Source organism: Branchiostoma floridae, chromosome 10 (genome assembly GCF_000003815.2).
Source record: "Branchiostoma floridae strain S238N-H82 chromosome 10, Bfl_VNyyK, whole genome shotgun sequence".
Lineage (NCBI taxonomy): Eukaryota > Metazoa > Chordata > Leptocardii > Amphioxiformes > Branchiostomatidae > Branchiostoma > Branchiostoma floridae.
This window is the reverse complement of record NC_049988.1, coordinates 2726006-2750930: the sequence shown is the minus strand read 5'-3', so window position 1 is coordinate 2750930 and position 24925 is coordinate 2726006. Positions and strand designations below refer to the sequence as shown.

Genomic DNA, 24925 nt, shown 5'->3' with positions numbered 1-24925 from the left:
ACCGAGCTCGCGTTTCGCGCGTGTAACCATATATGGTCACGTTTGCACGTGCGTCCGTTGCACCATATATGGCATTTCCGCGCGTGACGTAAGCTGTTTACCTGCAGCTGTGCATTGATTGTGGCTAATTGAATTTAGAAGGGAACCAATATGCGCCCGACACTTAGCGGAAGCGATGACCTGATTGGTCAGCTCGGGTACAGCCAATGAGGAAGGGTTTTTCAACTTAGCGGCTGGGAGTATGTCGCCGGGAAGAAGTCCGTTAAAAGTAAGTGAAAAATTGTACTGTTTATCTTAAAATTGGCAACAATACACAAACGCAGTAACAAATTTGGGTAACTTGTCGTTATTGTGTAGTTTTTGTTTGATTTACCCACGTTTAGAGTGTCTGGATAAGCGATACCGTAGCGTCAGAATGCCGCGGTAAGTGGGAGCGCATGCATGGAATATTGTTGCGCTTTGCAGTGACTGATGAGACAGTACTAGTATTGTATCATCAAGCTTTATTGACACGACAAAAAGTACAGTCAATTTTGTATGGCCAACTTTAAACTGCAACGAAAAAAGAAAGAATACAGAGTATATCTTACAATTCTACTAATTAAACATTATGATATGATTCTACTAATTATCGGTGAAAAGTGTACAGTAGTTCTCTTCCATAGTAACGTTATATGATAGTACAGATACAAGGGCAAATCTACTAGTACAAACGTTACACTATGTTGTGAATTGTCCATTCAGGTTGGTTGTACAAGAATATATGTAATCAGGTGTGGCTTTTTTTCTAATCAACAAACAAAAAGGATCTTCCTTTTACTCTGGGTGGCAGTACATGAAATTACACAAAGGAAATACTAATTATTGTATTCTATTCTATTTTCTACTGGAGGAAGCCTGAGGATACACCACCAGGACTGTTGTGCAGACAGGTGGGGTTGTGCCTTGATAGAGGGTGTCAATTTGACAGTGCTAAATTCATTATTGGTCGGGTGCTCGAACTCAACTAATTCCACAAAGTCTGGCCTGTCAGAGAACACAATAGTCAACTGGCTACAAAGGTGGCATCAACAGACATCAAGGAGAGGATAGCAAAGTCACGTACAAGAAGTGTTACTGTGACAGAAACACCAGCTTTATGTATGATTAGGCTATTTGGGACAATATTGTAACTATTAAACTAAGTGACAATTAGAGATATTATTATACCAACCATGAGTTCAAACATTGTATTTCATGACAGACATGAATAAGTTTTTATGACTTTTCAGACACCACGTCATGGTATATGCTGTGTAATTTAGTAATGCACTGTACTACAAACAGTTAATCAGAATAATTAGATAATCATAAACTGATTAGTTTATGTGGAAAATAAATGGGACGTTAAGTTTATAACAGACGTATAATAACTGCAATTGCTGCATCCTTTTTTCAGACAAAAAGCATGCAAAACATTTAGATATGCAAAACAGACTCCGTGCAAACATACAGTCGCTAATTAGCTTTGTTCATCAATATAATGTATTAGCTGATTAACTCTAAGTATAACAAGAATGGCGTTAAAAACACCCTGGCGACGCTGGGTCTAATGGATTTGTGAGTCTCTATATGAAAAAGATGTTTATTAGCTAGCCATGCTCACAACACAGTCTTGCACGCACACATTTCCATGCAATGATTCCATCTTGGGAGAAGCCTCGCAAACATTTGATCAACTCTGCAAAAAAAGTTAAGCTTGCCTCATTCTGAGTAAATTCTGAAAATCTATATTTACCTTTGCCAAAATGTTATATTTGGGCGTGTTTAGCCGTCAGGTGTCAACCCCTCTATCCATAACCCCCTATACTCCATACAAATATGTGTGTGTGTGTCTGTGAACAGTATAACTTGATTAAGTCTTGGATGGATCTTTAATGGTATTTGGTAGTCAGGGAAATCGAAGGTCAAGTTCGATAATGGATCCCCTATCAACTCCCTAAGGTACTGCAGCGGAACTACTGTTTTTATATTTCCTGTTTCCTGACATTTCACGGTCTTGATTTTTTAAAGGTGGGTATCTCTTTGGGCAGAGAGTTAGTGCTGTAAGTTTGGGTCCCCTAGCACCTTTATTTTTGGAAATTGTTTCAAAGTTTAGAAGAGAATAAATCAAGAACGTTTTGATGGATCGTCATGCTTTTTTAGGTTTTGTAATGTCTAATTTGCATAAGTAATGGCAAAATGTTATAAATCCCTACATTCCATCTAACTGCTCACATATGTAACTGAGAAAGACCGAAATTCTTTGGATATCAATTACTAGTATGCAAATAGATACCTCTTCTGCATAATTAATGACAGGATACTATAATTCTATAGTAGTAAATGATGGAAATTTCATATTTGAGGCATCACGAAGCAAACTAAAGCGAAAATTATTAAACATAAATCATTCAAATCAGCAGGGTACGTCACATCTAATTTTTGAGGTAACGCTACAACAGCCTTCTTTGCTATAAGATAAGATTTTCATACTAAGATAAGATTTTCATAGTTTAAACTTTTCCCACCTTATGTTCACCTGTACACACCTACATATTTTTTCTTAAGTTACCAGATCTATCTTAGACTTATGAATCTTGACCAAAGCATGACCAGAACACTAGATATCAAAACCGAAAGTTCACTGTAGTACGCTAGAAAACCGATAGGCGGAACCATTTTAGAACTTGACTTTTATGTTCACGACCCTACCCACATTCAAGATTCATCAGAATCCATACTTTGCGAGTTATGCAGGCTACAAACAGACACACATGGAGATAAACGGCTTCTGAGGTCCTCCGCTTCGCGGCAGTATAATTAGTTTGAAATAACACATAGAAATCAAAAGTGGCGGACTGTCTCTCATATACACTGCTACATAAGACCCTGGAGCGCAACAAGAACTGAAAACCCGGACCTTTTGAAGTCTCCTCTCCTGTTTTTGGCTCATCGTGACCGACGGTTTGTTGGTGAGGTGCCCCCCTCCCCCAAACCACACCGGCGGCACTCTGCACACTCAACGGGTCCTGTGATAGGGACCCGGGCCGGTAGGTATCCAGTACACTATCTTCTAGACGTGTAGAAGTAGCGGTCTTGTGTGAGAGGCTACCCATTTTTTGATAAAAACATCGTACATGGCAACCTGGCTCCGGTTGAACCTGTGACGAGTGGCTTGTTGTGTGACGTGCCCCCCTCCCCTATATCACACCGGCGGCACTCTGCATACTCAGCGGGTCCTGTAATAGGGACCCGGGCCGGTGGGTATTTAGTACATGGTACATCAACGACAACGCACAAAGTCTTTGACCTTTATGAGAAATCTTAGTTGTTCTCTTTTGAAGGCTTTGTTGATGCCGCCGGAAGTTTTTGCTCCCTGTACTAGATCCTAGGAAACCTTGGGACTGGTCAGCCTCAGACGTCACTACGTGGACACCTCCAGGCTCAGGGTGAAGGAGCTTAGCATCTCCAGCATTCAGCACTGCTGTGACCGGCGTTTTACGCTTGGGTTCTGTATTCAGTGCAAAGCTTTGTTGGGACTCCCCCACTCCAAAAGAGATATCTAAATAATACAAATTCCGACTACTACCATGATACTATCTCCGCCGGACCAAACCTCTGCTTGGAGAATATGTGTCACGATGGTCTAAAAAGGCCCTGAAAATCCTATCTTGAAAGCCATGTCAATCAATGTCAATCATCCATTTCACTAATGGCAACGGTAGCTGATTGGTTCTCACCTTTGAGGGCGGAAACTTGAAATGTTTTTGTTTCTCCTAGACGAGCTGAATTTTTCCCGCGGTCTTACCCTTTCAAATGCACACCTGTCTCCGCCCCAATTGTTCCCCTGTTTGAACAGTAAACAATACCCAAGCTTTCATTCCTACGATGACGCATCTTTAATACTGACACAGCCCTCTCAGTCCCTTCTTTGCTATATTCTCGTCTATTCTGTCACCAATATTTATAAAATACCGAAGCTAAGGTGCAAGGAAATATCAGTTTCCGACATTCCCCCGGGGCATTCCCCGCGCGGGGCCGGTGACGCGCGGAACCCGTCGCCATTTCCGTTCTTTCCTACGTACATTATATCTGCGCTAGACACACACAAATTTAACCGGCAGAGTACGGATAGTTCGTCGATGAAGTCGAGTTTCTATATATAATTTGTTTTCAAAACACATCCATGAAAGCAACGTCAACACTGACCGCCTTGCTACATATTTCCGCCCTTGATTGAGAACTTGACTCTGGCCCTGTCCTGTTCTATCAATAATCGACAACGCCTCGGAAATATCAACCCTCGCTTTCCGATTTAATAAGGTATTCTTTCCAATAACTCATTACACCTATGTATTTCTCTAATGAACTACAGTTCCTGATACAATACGACCGGTAACAAACTCTGCACAAGCCGCTGTTTGATGCGTCGGCATGTGTTCGACTAGCTCTGGCGTCCTTGACAGGAAAATTGAAATTGAAAAAAAAAGCCACATCTGTAAATAAAAACGCAACTTGTAATGAAGCACACAATGTAAAGCAAAGTCTGGGGAAGAAGGGGGAATTGACGAGGGAGCTGGATTAGATCGGTCGGCCGGCCCTCCAGTTTGTTTACAAACCGACGCCATGTTTGAATCAATGTGTTGAAAAAAGGAATATGTATCGGCTTTTAATACGTGGTAAACTTTTGGTGTCCTTCTGCTTGAAAATGATACATTACACAAAAGATTTGAATTTTACTAAAACACACAGAAGTAATTTAGTTGGTGAAGGAGGGGTTAAAGAGAGTGTTGTTGTTGTTTGCAGCCCGGGATCCTTGTCTTACAACCGACGCCATTTTTTCCGTTTGTCATAGATCTGCGAATCTTCATTCGTATTGTCGTTATTCTCCCCAAATGTGAATGTCACTAGCTGAGCAAGTAAAACACTCAAGGTGGTAATCGTGACTCGTACAAGTACTAGTAACAAAGATCAAGTCAACCTAACTATAAAATGTATATGCGAAAGCCCACTCATTCACTTCTTGCAGATTGCTTGTGTTTTCTTTTATAAATTTGGGGCATCAAAAACTCCTCATTTTGGGATCATAAATCCATGCAACTCCCCACCTATGTAATATCTGCGGCGCTATTATTAAAACCGTGGCAGTGACTAGACATCCTTTTAACCCATGATCAGCATAGAAAACTTAGTTTCTACGTGTTGTCGGGCGTGTACGGGGGTTGAAGTCTGAAATCATTACGGCTTTCGTTGGGTGTTTGGTCAACGTTGCGATATCAAAATTCCGCCGTTACCTATTTATACAATCAAGGATAAAACCTCCTTGTTACAAATGTGGCCTTACCAGAGGGTGGTAGAATGCCTCGCGGGAGGTATTCATTCACACCATGTCGTATAACAGTTCTCTCGAAGGCGATCAATCTATATGCAAAACAAATGGCCTTCTGATGTTAGGCCGACAAAAGATCTCTCAACGTTATGACACCGGCCTTTTCCTTTGATAGCGATATGTCCTTCTGGACAACTGTGAGAGAAAACTCCTGGCTCCCGGGATTCGAATCCCGGCCGCCAGATTACAAAACAAGCGTTAACCCATAGGCCGAAAAGGTCTTTCACCCTTTTCTACTACAAGTACAATGTCGCTGTTGGCCCGGTCAAAAGGCGGGAAAAACTTAACACCCCGTTCAAGAAGATGTATACTAAAGACCAATTATTTGCTCTGTGTGTATGTCTTCCTTTCTTGTATCGACAATAAATTGATGTATCACTCAGTTAGGAAACGAGTTATCTGCTTTTTAACCTTTCTTACGTTCGTCTGATTTAATAGGGTATTTTGAAAGCAGTGTATAAGTGTCACTTTTATACTTGTATGAATTTGAAAAATCTACGCATCCTCTCTGTAAGTGATTTTTGCTGTTTCTTGACATGACCACCATCAATGCGTTATCTTGACAAATATTCAGCAATGTGTATCAGTGTGTAGACATGAATATAGGGCCGCGGTCGGCACCCCGCCGTGCCTTGGGCGGGGCAAATTCCCCTGACAACGCGGACAAAAGCATAGCAACCGTACCACCGTGTGTCACGAGATAACATCGTGAGGACCAGGTCGCCATATGGACAGGGGTCGGGTTGGCCTGGCCGTGTGACGTGGCAGTCAAGACAGGACACGACGCGAGAGAGGACGTGGATGTTTACAGAGTAAAGTACAGCGTAGAGTACAGAGGGCTGGGAAACAGAATGAAGTTGATCAGTTTAGCACGTATATGGCTGTCACCCGTATTTGAACGCGCACGTGACATTCTGGTAGTACTGCTGGGCTGGAGTTCAACCAAGATAGAGACGGGAACAGGGAGATCTAGAGAACTGAGGACGTGGCAAGGCTACTGGGCCTGTGATGGGTGGCGCGCGGGGCAGGGAGGAAGAAAGAACACATAAAGATGCCGGCCGATTCCTGACCCTGAAGAGAACGCCGGCCCGGAGAAATCTTCCATACTACTGTATTGACACTCGGGGAGCGGGGCAAGATGCGGCGGGTACGGGCGGTGGCATCATTGAAGGCGGGAAAGAGATCTCAAGACTACTCGTCAGAAGGAAAGGTGGGTAGGCTCCCATATAAATTATTGGTGGACCGTGTTGTGGGTACCGGTATCGTCCTGTACTGTACTTTATTGTAGTCTTAAATTTGTCGACACTTAGTTATGTGATTGTGACCCGGAGGTCTGAATCGGGCAGCGATCCACCATTTTGAAAACAGGTTTGGGTTACGTAACGTTAGCGTTAACTTTTTTGTACTACCATAGTTTATGCTCAAGTTCATGTTTATATATCTGTTCACTGCGTAAACGGTTGTGTATTTTTCTTCCTGCCACGTGTCTTCTTTGGATTGTTTTGTGACCTATGCAGTGAGCGAGAAATCCGCATAGTGAAATGTCTGAAATCATTACGGCTTTCGTTGGGTGTTTGGTCAACGTTGCGATATCAAAATTCCGCCGTTACCTATTTATAAATCAATGATAAAGCCTCCTTGTTATAAATGTGGCTAACAAGAGGGTGGTAGAAATGCCTCGCGGGAGATGTTCATTCACACTATGTCGTATAACAGTTCTCTCGAAGGCGATTAATCTATATGCAAAACAAATGACCTTCTGATGTTAGGCCGACAAAAGATCTCTCAACGTTATAACACCGGCATTTCCCTTTGATACCGATATGTGATGTGTCGAGTGACAAAAGAAGGTCTCACTATAGCCGCCCAAGACCATGGTGACGAATTGTTTCAGCGAATTAATACAATAGAGAGATGCCAGCCAGTCTATACATATTCTGAATACTGGATGTGATTTAGTTTTCTTCTGATATAACGGCAACTGGGAAATACAGACGGGATCTCGTTCTTGTATACGAGAACGTCTAACACGTCTGTTCTGTGAGGTACCCTCTGCTATACAGCAATTTTTTGATGAAAAAACGCCTCAGGAGCTTTCCAAACTTGTCAGGTGACAGTTCGCTCGAGGTCCCGCTTGTTTGTTCTAGCTTTTGTTTCAGTTAGATTTCATGAAGGAAATACACAGCTGGTTGAAGAGAGCAATTCAATGGTGCAAATCTCTAACCATTCTCGTCATATTTGGTCAGTGCCTTCTCCTTCTGGACAACTGTGAGAGTCGAGTAGAAACAAAACTCCTGGCTCCCAGTCCGGGATTCGAATCCGGGCCGCCAGATTACAAAACAAGCGCTAACCGCTACGCCGAGAAGGTCCGGGCCATCGGGCGTTTGGCGTGGAGCTGGTCAGATTGGCGAAGTTGAACTCAACTGCCGGACCGATTTTCACGGCCCTTCTATGGGATTCGGTCCGGTCGTGAGAATCGGTCCTCCCTCACAGTCTTCCAAATGGAGTAAACTATGTGATGACAATGACTTTTATTAACTCGAAAATGTCTATTTGAGTCATGACAGTCAGTTTCAGAGGTGGTTTGGGAAAGTTTTTGCGCTTTTTTTCAGGCCGGACCGATTTTCACGGCCCTTCTACGGGATTCGGTCCGGTCGTGAGAATCGGTCCTCCCTCACAGTCTTCCAAATGGAGTAAGAGTCTATGTGATGACAATGGCTTTTATTAACTCGGAAATGTCTACATGTACTTGAGTCATGACAGTCAGTTTCAGAAGTGGCTGCGGAAATATAAATATACATATAAAAGTATCACAAATCTAGTCTAACACAGAAGTTCGGCTTCTTCTCGCTTCTTGTGTAGGATAACGTGAAAATGTAGGATTAACTCGGACATAAACATTGTTTTAACATTCAAGTTTTTGCGGTAGTGGGATTGACAGAAGTTGTGGTGTTATGATTTCTTTAGAAGTGCTGAAAATACTTATTTACTCAACCTTATTAAGTCTTTTGAATTATGTCTACATATCTCCTATGTCCCATGAGTCCCATGAGCTACCATAGTTAGGTTGCCCCATCTTATGGAGTATTTTGAATTATGTCTACCCCACTCTTATGTCTTCGTTTTGATGTAATTGTCTGTCTAATTGAGTCGTCTGGAGCAATTATGTTTTTAATAGGGAGTTGAGATTGAATGAATACAATTATTATACAATGTGATACTACTAATAATTAAACATCACATCTACAAGCTATGTACAGGCAGCACAGCTATGAATAATGTCTCTTGAATGCAGGCAGAGTCTCATAAGTCTGACATCCATGCTATATGCTAGCCCACATTCATAAGGATTTTAATTTTATTCTTTCTATTTTTGTAGTTGTCTACATTGTACTGTGTGGATTTTCTGGCCTTTCCAAATATACTCTCCAGTTAAATATTCCAGTAACGATCAGCTGTTCCCTCTTCGTCCCTATCCACAGTTACAACGCCGCAGGGGTACGTACTTGACGATTACGTCAGACGATGGCGGTTCCAGTAGGTCAATCTTCGAAGCAGCTGCGGGTAAACGTCTTTCGGTATGTCGTCAAGGTAAGTAAGCACGATGTTCCAATGCGTCGAGTAACCAGAGTTAAACTTAGCACAACTTTAGGCAACTAAGTCAAAATCTGTACGCTGCATTTCAGCTAACAAGGCATAGATAGGCTTACCTGACTCATGAATGCCGAAGTTCAAATTTCTACAGTGTTTTCTGGTTGCTACGAATTGACAAGAAAGAGAAGAGAATTGTTCTTGTACTTCAATTTTAACCTTTGTTCTTTGCGTGCGTTCTCCCTACGTACAGCAGCTCCTGAGATGAACATCAGCTAACTGTGACGACCATCCATGTGGTGACTTAGTCCATGTAGAACACCAACAGACGTGCAGCGATAGTAGCAAATTTATGAGGGTGACTTTACAATAATCCATTATTGCTAGCATCACTATTATTATAGTATATAAAACGGGTAAAACTGTGTTATCTCGTGATGTAACGCACAGGCCAACCTACCGGACAAGATCGACGACGACGAGGTGTTCCTGACAGACATATATTATGTCCATCAGAACGACACATTCCCGCCACACCCAACATAGAGACTCTTACCGCCACAAGGGAAGTAGGTCGAGTCCCTTCACGAAAAGTGGCCATCGCTGAGAGGAGCCAGAATATACGTTTGTGCGGCTTGAACATTCTTAACAGAAGGGAGCCACACAACATCCAGAACAGCGCCATCGACAGAAGGAAGGCACTGTGAGGGAAGTAGAGGCCAGTAGCAGAGCCAAGACGTACAGCCGATAGTTGTGATCATACTTGTCCATGTATAGAAAACCTGACATGACACCAGTTATAGAATTCACGGATTGACTGACTGTTTATATCACGAATATGTATTTTAATGTATACATTGTAGTAGTTGATTTTACATGTATATGAATGGACCGTAGATGAAATAACCGTTGTTTTGTGGTTTGACAAGACCTGTCTGTTTGATACGCCAAAATGTGACCACGAGATATAATGTATTTGTATGACAGATAGTCAGAGAGTAGAGATCAGAAGAGAAATAAAGATCCTCAGCTAAGAACGAGGTTAGCGAGGTCAGCATTACTAGTATATAGTAACGTCAAACCACTTTAACAGTCTCCCGTGCCAAGTGTACGGAAAACCTTGTCTCTGCGTCCTTCCTTTATTCTAGCTGTGCTAGTCTTCAAAGCAGAATCTAAACAACTTGAAACCCATTGGTTTCATGGCTTGTTTGAAACATGTGACTTATTAACTTTTCAAAATCAGGCTTTACGTAATCTGTATCTATATAGCCGGTATAACCTCCCTTCGGCGTAACACACCAGCTTCAATTCCAAACGACAACCACCTGAAAGCACATCATTTCATATTTCATAAAAAGATATCGACAAAAATCTGTGACACATTGGACCTCGTGAAAGCATATCATCCCACCTTGTAAAAGCAAAGCTCAAAAGATGTTGGCAAAAGTTGTGCTACATTGGTCTTGTCTTCTTTAAAACATCTTATTTTCCTACCACTAAAATCAGGCTCTCTATTACTCCGAACGATTTATTAACCACTTGACAGCATTTCATTCCATATTGTAAAAAGCGCAGGCTTATAGAAGACATAACGGCAAAAAGCTGGGACATATTAGTTGCCATTGCAAATTCATAAAGCATGCGAAACATCGTAATAATCTGTGTGTACGGCTTATGATATGCAAGGAGCGTAGTCATTCCCGGCTATGTAAAAAGACCGTTCCCTTAAATCATTAATCTTGAAAACAAAGAATGCCTTAACAAAGAAAAATAACAGCTAAAATAGTCCTCAATTGCCACTGTATGGACGACACCCCTACGGTTTAGCCAAAAATCAATTCCCAAGGGAATGCATTCGTGGAATTTTCTAAATTCCTTCAAAGCGATCGTAATACTGTAGAAAATGCCTCCGCCCCTGAGGCGTCGCCAAAAACAGAATGCGATCCTTTTTGTCTGAATACAATGTGCATACATTTATATGTCTTTGTAATGATAATGTAATTGCAGTGCAGCCATGATATCCAATTGGATTTTTTTTTAAATTGCACTTCGCTAAAAACGGCTAATAAGCATATCTTGGTAAAGAGTTAAAAGTGTAGTGAAGTTTGGAGAGGTCTGCTTGTATGAAGATTAGTTATGCTTGTGACAACCTTGAATAAGTGCAGTAATTGCCCTTGCCTTGTGTAAATAAGCAGGAAAACTTTAATCATAACCACGCTATTGTCTGCTGTGGGTACGTAATACCAACGTTTAGGGTCACATAACGTGTTGCATCTGTAGAAAATTTCCGTTTGTGACATAATTTTTTTTTCTTGAAGTAAAACGGTGCTTGCTTTGTTAATGTGTGAAACATTAGCATGCTGTGTGCGTGTTGTAATAAAGAAATAAAAGTTTGATTACCGTACAGTGCTCACATTGGATTTTTCAAGTTCAATTTTGGAAAAGTCAATTTTTGCATAAAGGGGAGAGCGGAGTGAAAATAGCTGAATTTGCTCCTAAGCAAATACCGGCCTTTCTAGTGTAGTGTTGTTATGTGATTATTTAATGTTATTGTGTAATTGTTTCTGCCCAGGATTACCTGAAAAACAGGTCTAGGTTGGACCTGAGCTGTATTACTCCTGGTTGAATAAATAAAGTGACAAAAAAGTGACCTTCCTCAGAATTTCTGACTGGAGTTCTGCTTCTCGCCGCTGTAAGTGGCCGATGTATGCGGCTAAGCTATAATAGCTTGTATCTCTGAGAGACACGGAAACGGAAGCCAAGTAAACTACCTACTGCTTGTGTAGAAGAATTCTACCATATCCTATATTCGATCAACCTGAAGAAATTATTTTCGGACGTATGTATTCCGTAAAGACATTCTAATTTCCATACAATCCTCTTGAATTCATAGAAAGGCTATTAGAGTCCACCGCATGGATCAAAATTGCCTCCTAGCAGTTCAAGGCATTATTGCAGAAGAAATCACTTATTGCTGCAAGAATAACATCAATCGCTAGGAGGCATCCATGACACGTGGCGAGTGTCACATTCCCGATTGACTTTTCTAAAGCTTATAATTTGACTTGACAGACTTGTGTATAACAAATAAAACCAAATAAACCCAAAGAATCACAAAACGATTTCATAATGCGAGTTCACGGAGACGGTATCATTATAATATTTTCCAACCAAATCAGTCAACATAGAGGACTATATGTTGAAATGATGTTATGTAATGAATGTCCTATCCTGTGCTAACACCTTGTTTACTATCACGACGGTGTTAATGTATTCATACGAATTTTACGGTATTGATATAATTCACTATTAGTGAACATTCAAAATATACGGAATCAACTTCTCCTTACGGTGAGGAGATTTTATTTAAGAAACTGGCTATGTTTGCCGTACCAAGAAATAAACTGAAAATTCTGATGAAAAAAGGACACATCTCATGTAAAAACATTAAATTGGAGGGAGCATGAATATAGATTTCTTTTCGGTTTGTGAAAACATTGAAATTAATTTCCTTACGGTAAATATAGCGCTGTATACGTCCAATACAGAAACAAGTTCCGAAGTTGTCCGTGTTAGATCTTGGTTTTCAAAAGACATCATCATAATTCACTCCTACGAGCTATATCTGTATATCTATATATTCTCCGAAGAAGAAGACATGAATTTATTCATATTTTACAGCAAACAAATGACACATCAGTGATGAAACACCTTCCGTGCAATCTCCAAGAGAGACAGACAATTAAGACTTTATTAAACATCTTGTTTTTTCAATCCGCCATTTTGGGAGGCGTACCATCACTGCAGTAGGTGATTGTTTTTTCACAGTCCTTACACAGGCTTGGGTACATCTCAGTTTTTCAAAGGTATTTCTTTATTTCTTTATTTGGATTTCGCTTGGTAACTTGACATTTTATACTTATTATGACTTTCTAGATTTACTTCGCAACAATATTGTAGCAAAGAATTGCTCACATATGTTTATGTTTTTAAGTGTTTAGTAGTGTGACCAGATTTTAGTTTAGCTGTTTGTACTATGTAAATGTCGGCGCAATTCAGCCATCAGCTGCAATACCACACATGTCGCAATAAAACTCGTTACTTGCCATTTATCACACACTGAAGGGGAGGGCAAAACTGGTGCAAAAAGCACCTTTGAAAACTGCCCTCCCGCACATAAAAACACATACATGGCACAACATAGACTGTATAAATAATATATACAACAGTAGCATCATCATGACATTATCAAAATATACATCGGTAACTAGCATTAGGCATACTCATGGTACAATGGTACAAAATGAAAAAAAAGCGAGCGAAACTAGTGCGGTATATAGTGCATGATTAATATCAGAGCGAGAAGCGACTCTATATAATATATGATTAACGCCGGAGTGAACAACTTTCCAGATGGTACCCAGGCTACAAAATAAGGTATGAGAGACCAATTATTTTGCGGCAGATTACGTTAGGTGTTACAGTACAGCGATACGGGAGTTTCTTTCTGACAGGTCTGGGTGCAGATGGTGATTTCCAATGTATTCAATTGATTGTATCACTCTTCCAATTTCAAGCTCTTAATTAAATAATAAAAGACCTTTATTGTACATCTATGCTCAAACAAACTAAGTACAGGCCATAGTGATAAGGCATAATTTCATCTACAGAGACTTCTATGTGTTGGTATGTACAGGTTCAACTTCTTCTGGCTTCGTCAGACAGTTGTAAACATATGAGAAGATGTAATAAATAGTACAGGATTTACCTAGCTGCATAAAAAATATGAATTTTTCCCTACCATTTATGTAAAGGAAATTATGAAACATATCTTGCATGCAATCGAAGAGGATGTTTCATTTGTCGGTGTATAATATTCTTCTTGTCCTTGTCATCTTTGTCATTTCTTGTATAAAGTACAGTACATAATAAAGTGATTCTCATCCTCTATCTCATTTAGGTTGCAATATTGGCAAATTCTTTGCCCCAGAGGAATGTGACTGCGTCTGCCAATTTCATCATAGAGTTTGTGAACTGATTCGAAGTTTTGTGATAGCTGTTCTGTGTCCAATGTTTTCAAATATACGGAGGGTAGCATTTGTGCTTCGTAATTCAAGTGACGATAGTATTGTTTTCATGAAACCAAAGTTGAATTTCATGGTGTAGAATATGGTGTGAGTTGAGACAGACCCTGTCTACAGAATACCTTGAAATGAATGTACAGAATTTTGTGTTGCTTACCTTGCCCTTCTTTGTATCAGGCCCTGTCAGTGAAAATGTTGTGCAGTACGTACGAGAAATTCCAGTTGCATTTCTGGAATCTAACATTGTGTTGTTCCATTTCCAGCAGATCAGATGGAAGTTTCTTCCACAGAAACCTAAAGGTGTCATTTTCAAGGGCATACCAGAGGAATTTTGAATGAAAGAGACACACGTCATCCCAGGTCCAAGATCACCCGCTAGCCAAGTGCAGGACCAACCAACCAACCGTGTGCCCAGCAGATTCAATTCCGTTCTTGCCATTGGTCAGAATGTTCATTGAGCAAGTACACGCGGTTGGTGTACTCTAATGATGACATAAGATCCCGTTCCTGTCATTGGTCAGACTGTCTGATTGGTTTTGACTGAGCAAGTACTGTGCTTGATGTACTATACTGATAACATAAGATCCTGTCCCTCTCATTTGTCAGACTGGCTAACTGGTATTGACTGTGCAAGTACAAGTGATTGGTGTACTCTACTGATGACATAAGATTGACATTGTAGTGAATAGAGATCAGAGTAAATGTAGATATTTCACAATGATGCGTGTACTGTGAGCAACTCATTGTTTCAATCCCGAAGATACTTGGCGAAAACTTTTATGTCCCTGAACTCAACAAGCATGTTATCCAGCATGATTGTTGTTCACGTTGTGATTCTTACTTTTATAAACGTACCGCACAATTGTGAAGCTTTAGCACTTACTCGGCTACTCTCCGACGGATGTAACGTTCAGAATTATCATGGTAATAATAGTTTGCATTTGCTTAATTTGACTCTTCCACTCCGGATACATTGTGACAACAAAGGATTAACAAGTGTTCCAAAAGACCTGCCTTCGAACCTCTTTTTGCTTCATTTTCCAAACAACGCCCTGACAACGTTTCCCTGCCTGGCCCTGCCCAATTTGAACAACATGATCTTAAGAAATAACAACATCACTCACTTCCCTTGGTACTGTTTGAAGAACATGCCAAGTCTAGTTTATCTGGATTTGGCACATAATCAGTTATTCCGTGTCAACCTCTATCCTGTGAAGTCTTTCTTGTCCAACTTTGAAAAGCTGGATGTTTCCTATAACAACATACAGACATTATCATTGTGCGATCTTGGATGGGACCCACATGTACCAAGTGGACGACATATACCGTACGAACCTATCATAGAGGGCAACCCTTTCCACTGTGACTGCAACCTAGCTTGGGCATTTGATTTCGCGGTGGAAGCTGACATGTGTCGGGTTCTGAAAACACGTTGCGTTAGGAGAAATGATATTGTACGCGCCATGTATTACAACCCGTCTCTGTTCCGTTGCAAAACACCACCTATGAGAGAGAACATAGAGCTCCACATGTTAGGTATAGAATGTGATAGGACAGGCGCTCGTAACTGTTCCGTGGGACTACACCCCTCTGGTGCCATTACGTCGTCCCTGTTGCCAATTTCAACACATAAACCAGAATCATGGCCAGAGAAATCCACGACAGAAACGACACAAACCGTTGCCATGACATCAGCCTGGGTGGTGACTGGAGCAGTAGTTGGAGTAATAGTTGCAGTATGTGGTGTAGGGTTAGTTGTGCGTTGTACAACGGGTAGGAAACAATCCAGTAACATGACTGCACAACTTGGTCAAGTAAACAACATGGCGGCTGGCCAAGTTGTAAATAACGTTCGTCATCACCGAGCTTCTACCAGCCTGAACGCCCAGGCTGGTGATCAGAAAGGCTTCTGCAATGATCCGGAAACAGATTCGGATTCTTGCTTAGACGAAACTATTATATCTGACACAATAGAACCGCATGCAAGGTCTGGTGTTTTTGATGTGCCTCAATATCATATCGTGGAAATTGAAGTTGCAGGAAAGACCAATCCTAAAGAAACAGAAGGTATCAGTATCTTACCTGGTCCAGAAACACAAGCTTGTGATCATGCTGGTCAAAACGAGAACTTTATTGACGACAACATGGTTGATAATCTGGTGCAAAATTCAGATACAAATTGTTGCCTGAATGAGGGTAAGGTTAACAAAATTGAACCATATGCAAGGTCGCCCTATGTTTTTGACGTACCTCAATATTATCTTGGGGAAGTTGAAATAGCAGGTAAAGCCAGTAATAAGAAAGAGGAAGGTCCCAGCACTGGCGAAGGTACACAGAACAGTGAACAGGCAAGCCACAACGGAGAAGGTTTCGATGCAAATGGAACTGATGATTTAAAGCAATGGTTTGATAAAATGATAGCCTCTGGTCTGTGAAATGCGATGAGGATTTGACTTAGAAAAGTAAAACAGAAGAATAACTTTCTGATAAGTAGCAAGGTAATTATAAGACAGTTTGTACGTAAACCAATAATGACACGATCACCCAACTGATTGCATTTTATTGGAGTTTGGTGGTTCATTTACTTGTGTTTAAATCATGTGTGTTTGTGTGACTCTTGCTTTTTTCTGCTGTGATTATGCTTGTATGCTTTTTTTTCCGGGTGTATGGGCGTATAGTCCAATACCTCTGCTACCAGGGCTCGTGCTAGTCTAATGATTCATTCTGTAGCATGAGGGTTGTCATGACGACGTTTACCTGTGGACACATAGAGAGAAAATGGTATGAATAAAATATTAAAAAATACCATGTGTTACATAGTCATTCTGTCTGTGATGAGGGGTAGGAAATGAATCATTAACTGACTTCGCGAAGCGTAATAGAAACTAAGAAAATTTATTTTTGTCAAGATCGGTAAAAATAACAAATTCTGTCCGTTCATTCTCCTACTCAAAGACTCCAACGTCGTCACAAAACGCTCTCTACGTTGGAGAATATGTCCGTTAGGATCGATAGGAAGTGAAGTAATTACGTTCAGAGTGTCTGGAACGAAGGAAATATAAGGAATTACTCAAGGAACGCGAGTGTTTTCGTCTTACACGCGAATATTTTTGACACCTTAAATTCGGAAAACTGACCAAAACGTTAATCATCCATGATAAATTTTCATACAAATATTTGTGTCATGGTTTGACTTAAATTATCATGGTCAAAGTGACAAAAAATATACATGCGCTGTGTCATTAAGAGCTGTAGAATCCGATATCCGTAAACAGCATGCTTTTGTAATCGTAAAACTCTTAAATATGCTGAACATGGGAAATCTATCAAACTTTGCACTGACAAAGGCGACAGGTCAACCCGTTGATCGTACTTTTTAAATACATATAAGAACGACCTGGTAAATTTAAGAAAAATACTAAGACTGAAATTGCACTGCTGCACGTGCACCAATAAGGTAGTTAACTGTTCGAATAACAAAACGAAGTCCTGAACTTAAATATATGTTACATCTATCGTTCTCTGGCCATGCTCTTTCTGACAATGACGATGAGACTTCTTTCAGGAAACAGTAGCAGCGTCAATGGTCAGGCAGCTTCACCTCATACACAAATTAGGCAGTTTGACCCTTCAAACTAAGAATATTGGAGATGGCGGGCCGGGAAGGAAGCAATTTTAGAGGCATTTCCTCACCTGAAAGAAATCAGAAAGATCTGTATTTCCCAAAACTCAATAACCAAAGCGGGTGTACGGTTCATTGCAGCAAGGCCGGTGCACTTGTAACAGCTACAGAATATAGACCTGGTGGGAAATGTGTTGGCGCTCAGACTCTCCTCACTGGCAAAGGCGTTTGTCAACATAACACGACTGGCATATTGCCAGTCCAGTTGTAGGGCGGCATCTTTCCGCATGACGGCGCAACTGGTACGTGACACTGTCCACACGCTTGAAGACCAAGTACGCGGGAAGCAAAACGTTTTACTGTATAATGGTTCCCCCGAAAGTATAGGTGGTTCACGGAAATCGGACACAGCATGGCAAAGAGTAAAACAAAACCTAGCAGAAGGGATTCACATACTAGTATCAAACAGACGGTTAAAGATCTCTTTGCAAATCAAGCTGTTAGAATACTATTCAGATGTCATATTGTAGACCTGTATTGATAAAAAGAGTCAAGTAACGTTGATACGGTCATTTGAGAAGAGTGAAATATTTTTTTTTGGTGCCTATGTTGTATGTAAACATGTTCAGTTTTTCCTACCGGCCAGAGGTTACATGTCACAAAAAAGACCTAATAATGGCTACATTGAGAATGACTGACGTAGAAAAATTACTACACAAATGACAACTCTCCTTGGTGCTGAAAACTATCCGCATGCAGGAAAAATGCCTACAATTGTTGTTGAACATACACAGAAGTAAAGAAACCTGTCCCTGATGCTGAACAATTTTCAAACACATTTAAAGACACCCGCTCCTGAACACTATTCACACGCCAGTGAACACTTCTATCCTGGGTTATATACACCATCCACACACAGGTAAACAATCTGTCCCTGGTGCTGAACACCATCCACACACAGGATAAGAATCTGTCTCTGTAAACGATCTGTCTCTGGCGCTGAACACCATCAACACACAGGTAAACGCATCTGTCCCTGGTGCTGAACACCATCAACATAGGTAAACACATCTGTCCTTGGTGCTGAGCACCATCCACACACAGGTAAACAATCTGTCCCTGGTGCTGAACACCATCCACACACAGGATAAGAATCTGTCTCTGTAAACGATCTGTCTCTGGCGCTGAACACCATCAACACACAGGTAAACGCATCTGTCCCTGGTGCTGAACACCATCAACATAGGTAAACACATCTGTCCTTGGTGCTGAGCACCATCCACATAGGTAAACACATCTGTCCTTGGTGCTGAGCACCATCCACACACAGGTAAACGATCTGTCTCTGGCGCTGAACACCATCAACACACAGGCAAACGCACCTGTCCCTGGTGCTGAACACCATCAACATAGGTAAACACATCTGTCCTTGGTGCTGAGCACCATCCACACACAAGTAAAAAATCTATCTCTGTATACGACCTGTCTCTGGTGCTAAACACCATCAACACACAGGTAAACACATCTGTCCTAGATCCTTGGTGCTGAACACCATCCACACACATGCTAACACAGCTGTCACTGGTGCTGAACACCATCGATATCAACACACAGGTAACCTGTCTGTCCCTGTCAGCCCTGCTGCTGATGTGTGTTAACAATCTACAAGTGAGTCCACACATGCTGTCATGGATACACAACTATCTCAAACATAGACAGCAAAGAGTTGTGACCCATGGCAAGTTCAGCACCTGGCACACTTTAACATCAGGAATCCCACAGGGGGGTGTTCTCTCACCCTACTTATTTTTACTCTTTATGAGCACTAGGTCACCAGTGTATAGTTCCACACTAAATGTTGGCTATGCTGACGACGTCAGCTTGTCGCGATCTCGCCATGTGGCTGTGGCCAACAGCGACAGCACAGTGGAGGAGGAAGCGACTCAGCTGGATGTATGGGCAAGCGACAACAAGATGATTTTAAATGGAGGCAAAAGTCAGCTAATGCAAATTTGTTCCTGTCCCACCAGAGATTATCTTAGGGAGACAACAGGTGCCTTGGGTTGAGCTGGCCAAGGGTTTGGGTTTTATATTGGATAGGTACTTGACGTTTAATGACCAAGTGACATCCATGGTCACCAAGGCCTCTCGTAGGCTTCATTATCTTAGGCTCCTTACTAAACAGGGCACTAGTGTGGTGGATTTGGTCCAGGTGTACGTCACACTTATCAGACCTGTGCTCGAATATGGACACGTACTACTAGTATGGTGTAGTAAGGAGCAGGAGAGATAAATTGAAAGAGTACAACGGAGAGCACTCCGTATTGTCTCCCTGGGGGGAAGACGAGAGGTGCCTCCTCTGCCGACGCTGAAATTTAAGAACGGCGAGAGGTTGCGGCAGTGAAGCTACTGAGGAACATGCTGGACGAGGGTCACTCCCTCCATGACCTGGTGCCGCCGGCCAGGACTACGGTCACTGAGAGGACTCTTAGAAACGGCACTGCACTCACTGTGCCAGCTGCCCGGACACAGAGACTGAGAAGGTCATTTCTGCACCAGGCTATACGCCTGTATAACGAATCCTCTTAGTGTTACTCTGTGTAGGACGTTCCTGTCCTTATTTCAGTGTTCTCTGTAAGGCATTACGTACAACTTTGTTTTAGGTGTTTCTGCGGCATGTATTGTAATTGTTTATTAATGTATATACATATATTCTGTATTCACCATGTAACAAGTTGTAACATCAGTGATATTCAGTTTGTTTGTTTACTGACTGTGATGCTGATTTTTTTTCTGAATAAACTATGAATAAACTATGAATAAACATAGGAATTCAGTCAGTCTTTTACAGTATATCCAGTTATCCACCGGCCGGTCAGTTGTTAGGCTTAAGTCCCCTGTTAGGCTTAGGTCACATTTCCGAAACGGGCCCGGGGCCCGGCCGGGATATTTGCGGAAACGAAAAATAAACTGTTTACAAACTTAAGGAATGTACACAAATTATGCTCCTGAATAGTTATTTTACGTTCCGTGTGTTTAGGTGCCTCTCTTATTAAATTTGTTCGTTTCCGAACGCTGCCCGGCCGGTCCCCGGTTTGGAAATGTGACCTAAGCCTAACGAAAGCTACCCGGTCAGGTCCCGGGTCGGGAATTGGTATCTACGAGGGGCGTTCAAGAAGTAATCCACCTCACCCACTTCCAGTTGTCTGATCTAGCTGAAATTTTGCATATGTAATGATTCATATCTCTATGGGTTATGTTGCATAAAACAGCTCTGAACTAATTTTGGTTTTTGATTTAAAGGTGTTTGAACTGAGTCAGGTGTGAAATGGACCAGCTGTGAAATGGAGCCAGTTGAGTGTCGCGCAGTGATCCGGTTTTTGTATTTGAAAGGACGCATACCAAATGAGACTTTTGATGAAATAAAAGAAACTTATGGTGATGATTCCCCATCATATGACCTTGTAAAAGCTGGCATTGTGAATTCAAACATGGCCGGAAGTCTGTGGAAACAGCTCCCAGACCTGGTCGTCCCTCTTCTGCCATTGATGAGGCATCTGTTGCAGGACCAACCTGGGGCGTCCAACAAAAACGGTGTACAGAGCTGCATCAAACGATGGTAGAAATGCATAACTCTGGGTGATTCCTATGAAGAGAAAGACTAATAACTGCACCAAGTTTCATTAATCTCCTCCTTTGGGAAATGGGTCAGGTGGATTACTTCTTGAACGCCCCTCGTAGGCCTTAGGCCACAGCATGTAAATTTTATGGATGACATCCTATGCAGAGTGCAAAAATAATGAGATAGCGCGTAAAAAAAAACAAGATAGGTAGAAAAAACAAGATGGCAAATTTTCAAAATAGTCACCATAAACGTCGCAACAAGATTTGAAGTGACAAAACGTGGCATCACAACTAACAAGGCATTCATTCCTGTATTAAAGAAGTGAACTAGTGTAGTAAAAGTGATACTAGTAGGGAACACTGGTATCACTTGCCAAGATGGCAACTACAGTCATGGCTTACTATGATGCTGGCTTCCATATTGGTGGCACTTTTACATCTATCCAACAAGTCTCACTTCTGCAACGACAGTCATGGCTACCTCCCTATTGTCAACTCTACAAGCATAATTATTAGGCCACAACACAACATGTTTGCCTATTTTGATCTATCTGACCAAAACCGAAGAGAAAAAAAAACAGTCTGGTAGAGGGTTGACCGTTTTCTTTTCCATGAGGCATGACCCCGGACCCCCTATAAAGCCTGCACAAAAAATATCTTGGCTAAGGGCATATTTAGGGCGTGCTCCCCTAGGAAATTTGAGATTTTCTGACCCCCTTATATATGATTTTCCACAATTGGAGAGGAAAACTATTTGTCATCACCTTTTTTTGGCGCTGACTTTATTCGTATCGGTGGAACACAATTTAAACTACGTACATAAGTACTCACGTCGCCCGACTCATTCAAAATGTCATGACCTCTATGAAAAGTCGAGGTTATGTTGTCAGCATTTGTGTGTGGAAAAGACTCGTGATCGACTGCACAGCAGCCGACCGATGATGATGATGATTTGTGTGTCCGCGGCGTCTGTGTATGGGTATATGTCAGTGCATATGTGTGTCTCTGCATGTGTGTCTGAGTGTGTGTCTGCGCGTCTGTGTGTGTGTTCGTTCGTGTCTGTGTGTGTGTCTGTGTGTGTGTCTGCGTGTGTGTCTGCGTGTGTGCCTTGATGTTTGTGTGTCTTTGCATTTGTGTGTGTGTGTCTGCGTCTGTGTGTGTGTGTCTGCGTGTGTGTGTTTTGGTGTTTGTGTGTCTGTGTCTTTGTGTGTGTAATAGTGTGTGCCTGTGTGTGTGAGTGTGTGTCTTTGTGTAATCCCGTATCACCCTCGGTCCCAGTCCTCCTGCGGCCTTCGGACGATCCGGCCCGGAGGGCTGGTACCTCTGATAATATGGAATACACCGTGTTTCCATATGTATCTACGGTGGATAGGGTTATTTTGCGCGATTCCTTTTTCACTGACAGCTGATTTTGACAGTTTTGAAGCGTTGACCCTATCGAGGTATTGTTTCCGCTCAAATACATATTTGAATGTTGGTTGTCCATCGATGTGTGCTCTCATGTTTAGTCCTTCCGTCACGAGCTTCCACCGGCCACTGTGGTCTTTTTGCAATGGATCCAAACGGTCTTTCTCATATAAGTGAAAATAAGAAATGCAACAAACCAGCTATTACAGCTAACATAGTATAATGCAACATAATACAACAAAACAAAGTACTAGTCTTTGTACTCATTCTGAATAAAGTTGAACTGTAATTTTCACCAAAAAAAGTGGACTTACCCAAATTTTGGCCTGTCCACTTTGGTCAGTCTTTGTCAAGGAATGAACAATTCACTGCTTCGTCACGTTTTGTGGAAAGCACTACTAAGGTGAGCAGTATGTACATGATTCGTCAATAAGTAAAAGTGAAATTGAACTGTTCGTGTTTTATATATATAGCATGCCTCAATTTTATTGTGAAGTGTAATAAGCTATCTTAATTTTACGGTATGATACGTACCTATCAGACTGCTACAATTGACATGAAACATAATTATTATAATAAATATTATAATTATTGGTGACTAACATTAACGTTTTGCGTTAGAGATTTGTTTATAGAATATACAATCCTTCTTAACTTATATCATTTCTGTTTTCATCTCAGGATCTCCAAGAACCTGGTTGCAGACGTCTCAAGGATTCGCGTACAGTCGAAAATAACACTAAACTGAGAATCTAAATACAATGAAAAAAGTTTTATACGCCAAAAAGAAGTTATTCGAACAACTGTTTATGACTTGGATACTGTCAAACGTTCTAGGCAGCACTGTCTTATATCAGGGATACTGAGGAAGGCAGGTTGAAGACCAGGTATTACTATTATATAAATTACATGTACTTATAAAATGTCTAACCAAATGACGGAGTCAATTAGAAATAATAAAACGTTTGAAAGAACAAAAATAAAGAATATACAATTTGGTAAACTATACCATGTACAATTATTCATATTTTCATCCTTCATGACTTCAAGATTTGATAAAAAGAACATCTTCGTCTGGCCAAGCGTTCGTTATTCACACTCTGATATCATTTTATTTTGTTTACAATGTATATCATCCATATGTCTTATTCAACATGATCTTGCAGTTTAAAAAACAACATGTCATCACAGAAAACAGCACTAAAATGTCAAGCTATGAAGCACATAACTACGGCTTTAGCATCATAGACGTTGAATGTGCCTTAAAAGTACACTGCCAAAGATGCTTTTTCTTGTTTATCTTGTTTTGCTTCCTCACAGAAAATATATCTTACAGAAAAAACATTATTCTGTCCCCAAGAAATCTTAGAAAAATGTGCTTGTCCATGGGGCAAGCAAATTTTTTAGACGATTTGAGATTTGTTTTCTTGTACATTGTATTTCCAAAAATGCTATTTCTTGTTTATCTTGTTTTGCTTCCTCACAGAACGGCCTGACATATTCAGAAAAAGGGAAGAAAATGTTCTTGTATTTCTTAAGAGTTGAATATGCTTATAAAAAAAGAATTTCTAGAAAGACTTTGCTTAAATCTCCAGAAAAAAATTTGGAGTTTCTTATTTTGCTTGAATTCTATTCTACTTTTTCTCCCTGCAAGAATATTCTTCTCCAGATTAGAATTATCCGTGGGGTAAGCAAAACTAGAAAAAAATTAATTTTTGCAGTGTGCCGTCTTAAATGTCACAGCTAGCCCTCTGTTCTTTAAAATAAGACAGAGAACCACAATTCGTATACCACCACCTTCCTCCTTGGCACTCAGCACAGCAAAATCCACTTTTGCCATCAGTGTCCCTGTCCAGGGAACGGGTTTTCTGCGCGTTAAAAATCTGCGCGCGCGTTAAAAATCTGCGCGTTTAAAAATTAAGTTGTGCATTGATAAATTCTTAGTCAGAAAAATGTGACCCCATTATATGATTTTCCCTCTGCTACCTGAATTTTTGGTTTGAAAAGCCCCTAATTTTTGGGGTCCCTTGGGAATAGGTTAATTTGCATATCCAGAAGATTACAAAATCACTTGAATTTGACACAAATACATGAAAAAATTACTGATATGAGGCTTTGTGTTTTAAAACAACTGCTTGAGGCTTTTCTCCATGCTACAAGCTTCATATCATATTTTCTCAAGCAGAT

At 41.0% G+C, this 24925-nt stretch overlaps 1 protein-coding gene across 6 annotated transcripts; it reads left to right on the top strand.

The window, feature by feature from the left end:
- Positions 1-6033: 6033 nt before the first annotated feature.
- Positions 6034-10126, top strand: LOC118425140. 6 transcript variants are annotated; one of them, XR_004832270.1, is made up of 3 exons: positions 6034-6620; positions 8893-9001; positions 9258-9445. XR_004832270.1 is itself a non-coding variant. In XM_035833959.1 (3 exons), the coding sequence occupies exons 1-3, from the start codon at positions 6549-6551 to the stop codon at positions 9706-9708; spliced, it is 411 nt and encodes a 136-aa protein (XP_035689852.1). In that variant the 5' UTR covers positions 6040-6548; the 3' UTR covers positions 9709-10126. The 6 variants fall into 6 exon arrangements, 3 of the variants coding, with proteins under 3 accessions (XP_035689852.1, XP_035689853.1, XP_035689851.1); XR_004832269.1 differs by having other exon boundaries at positions 6036-6620; positions 9255-9445; XM_035833959.1 differs by lacking the exon at positions 9258-9445 and adding an exon at positions 9452-10126 and having other exon boundaries at positions 6040-6620; positions 8893-8974.
- The last annotated feature ends 14799 nt before the right edge of the window (positions 10127-24925 follow it).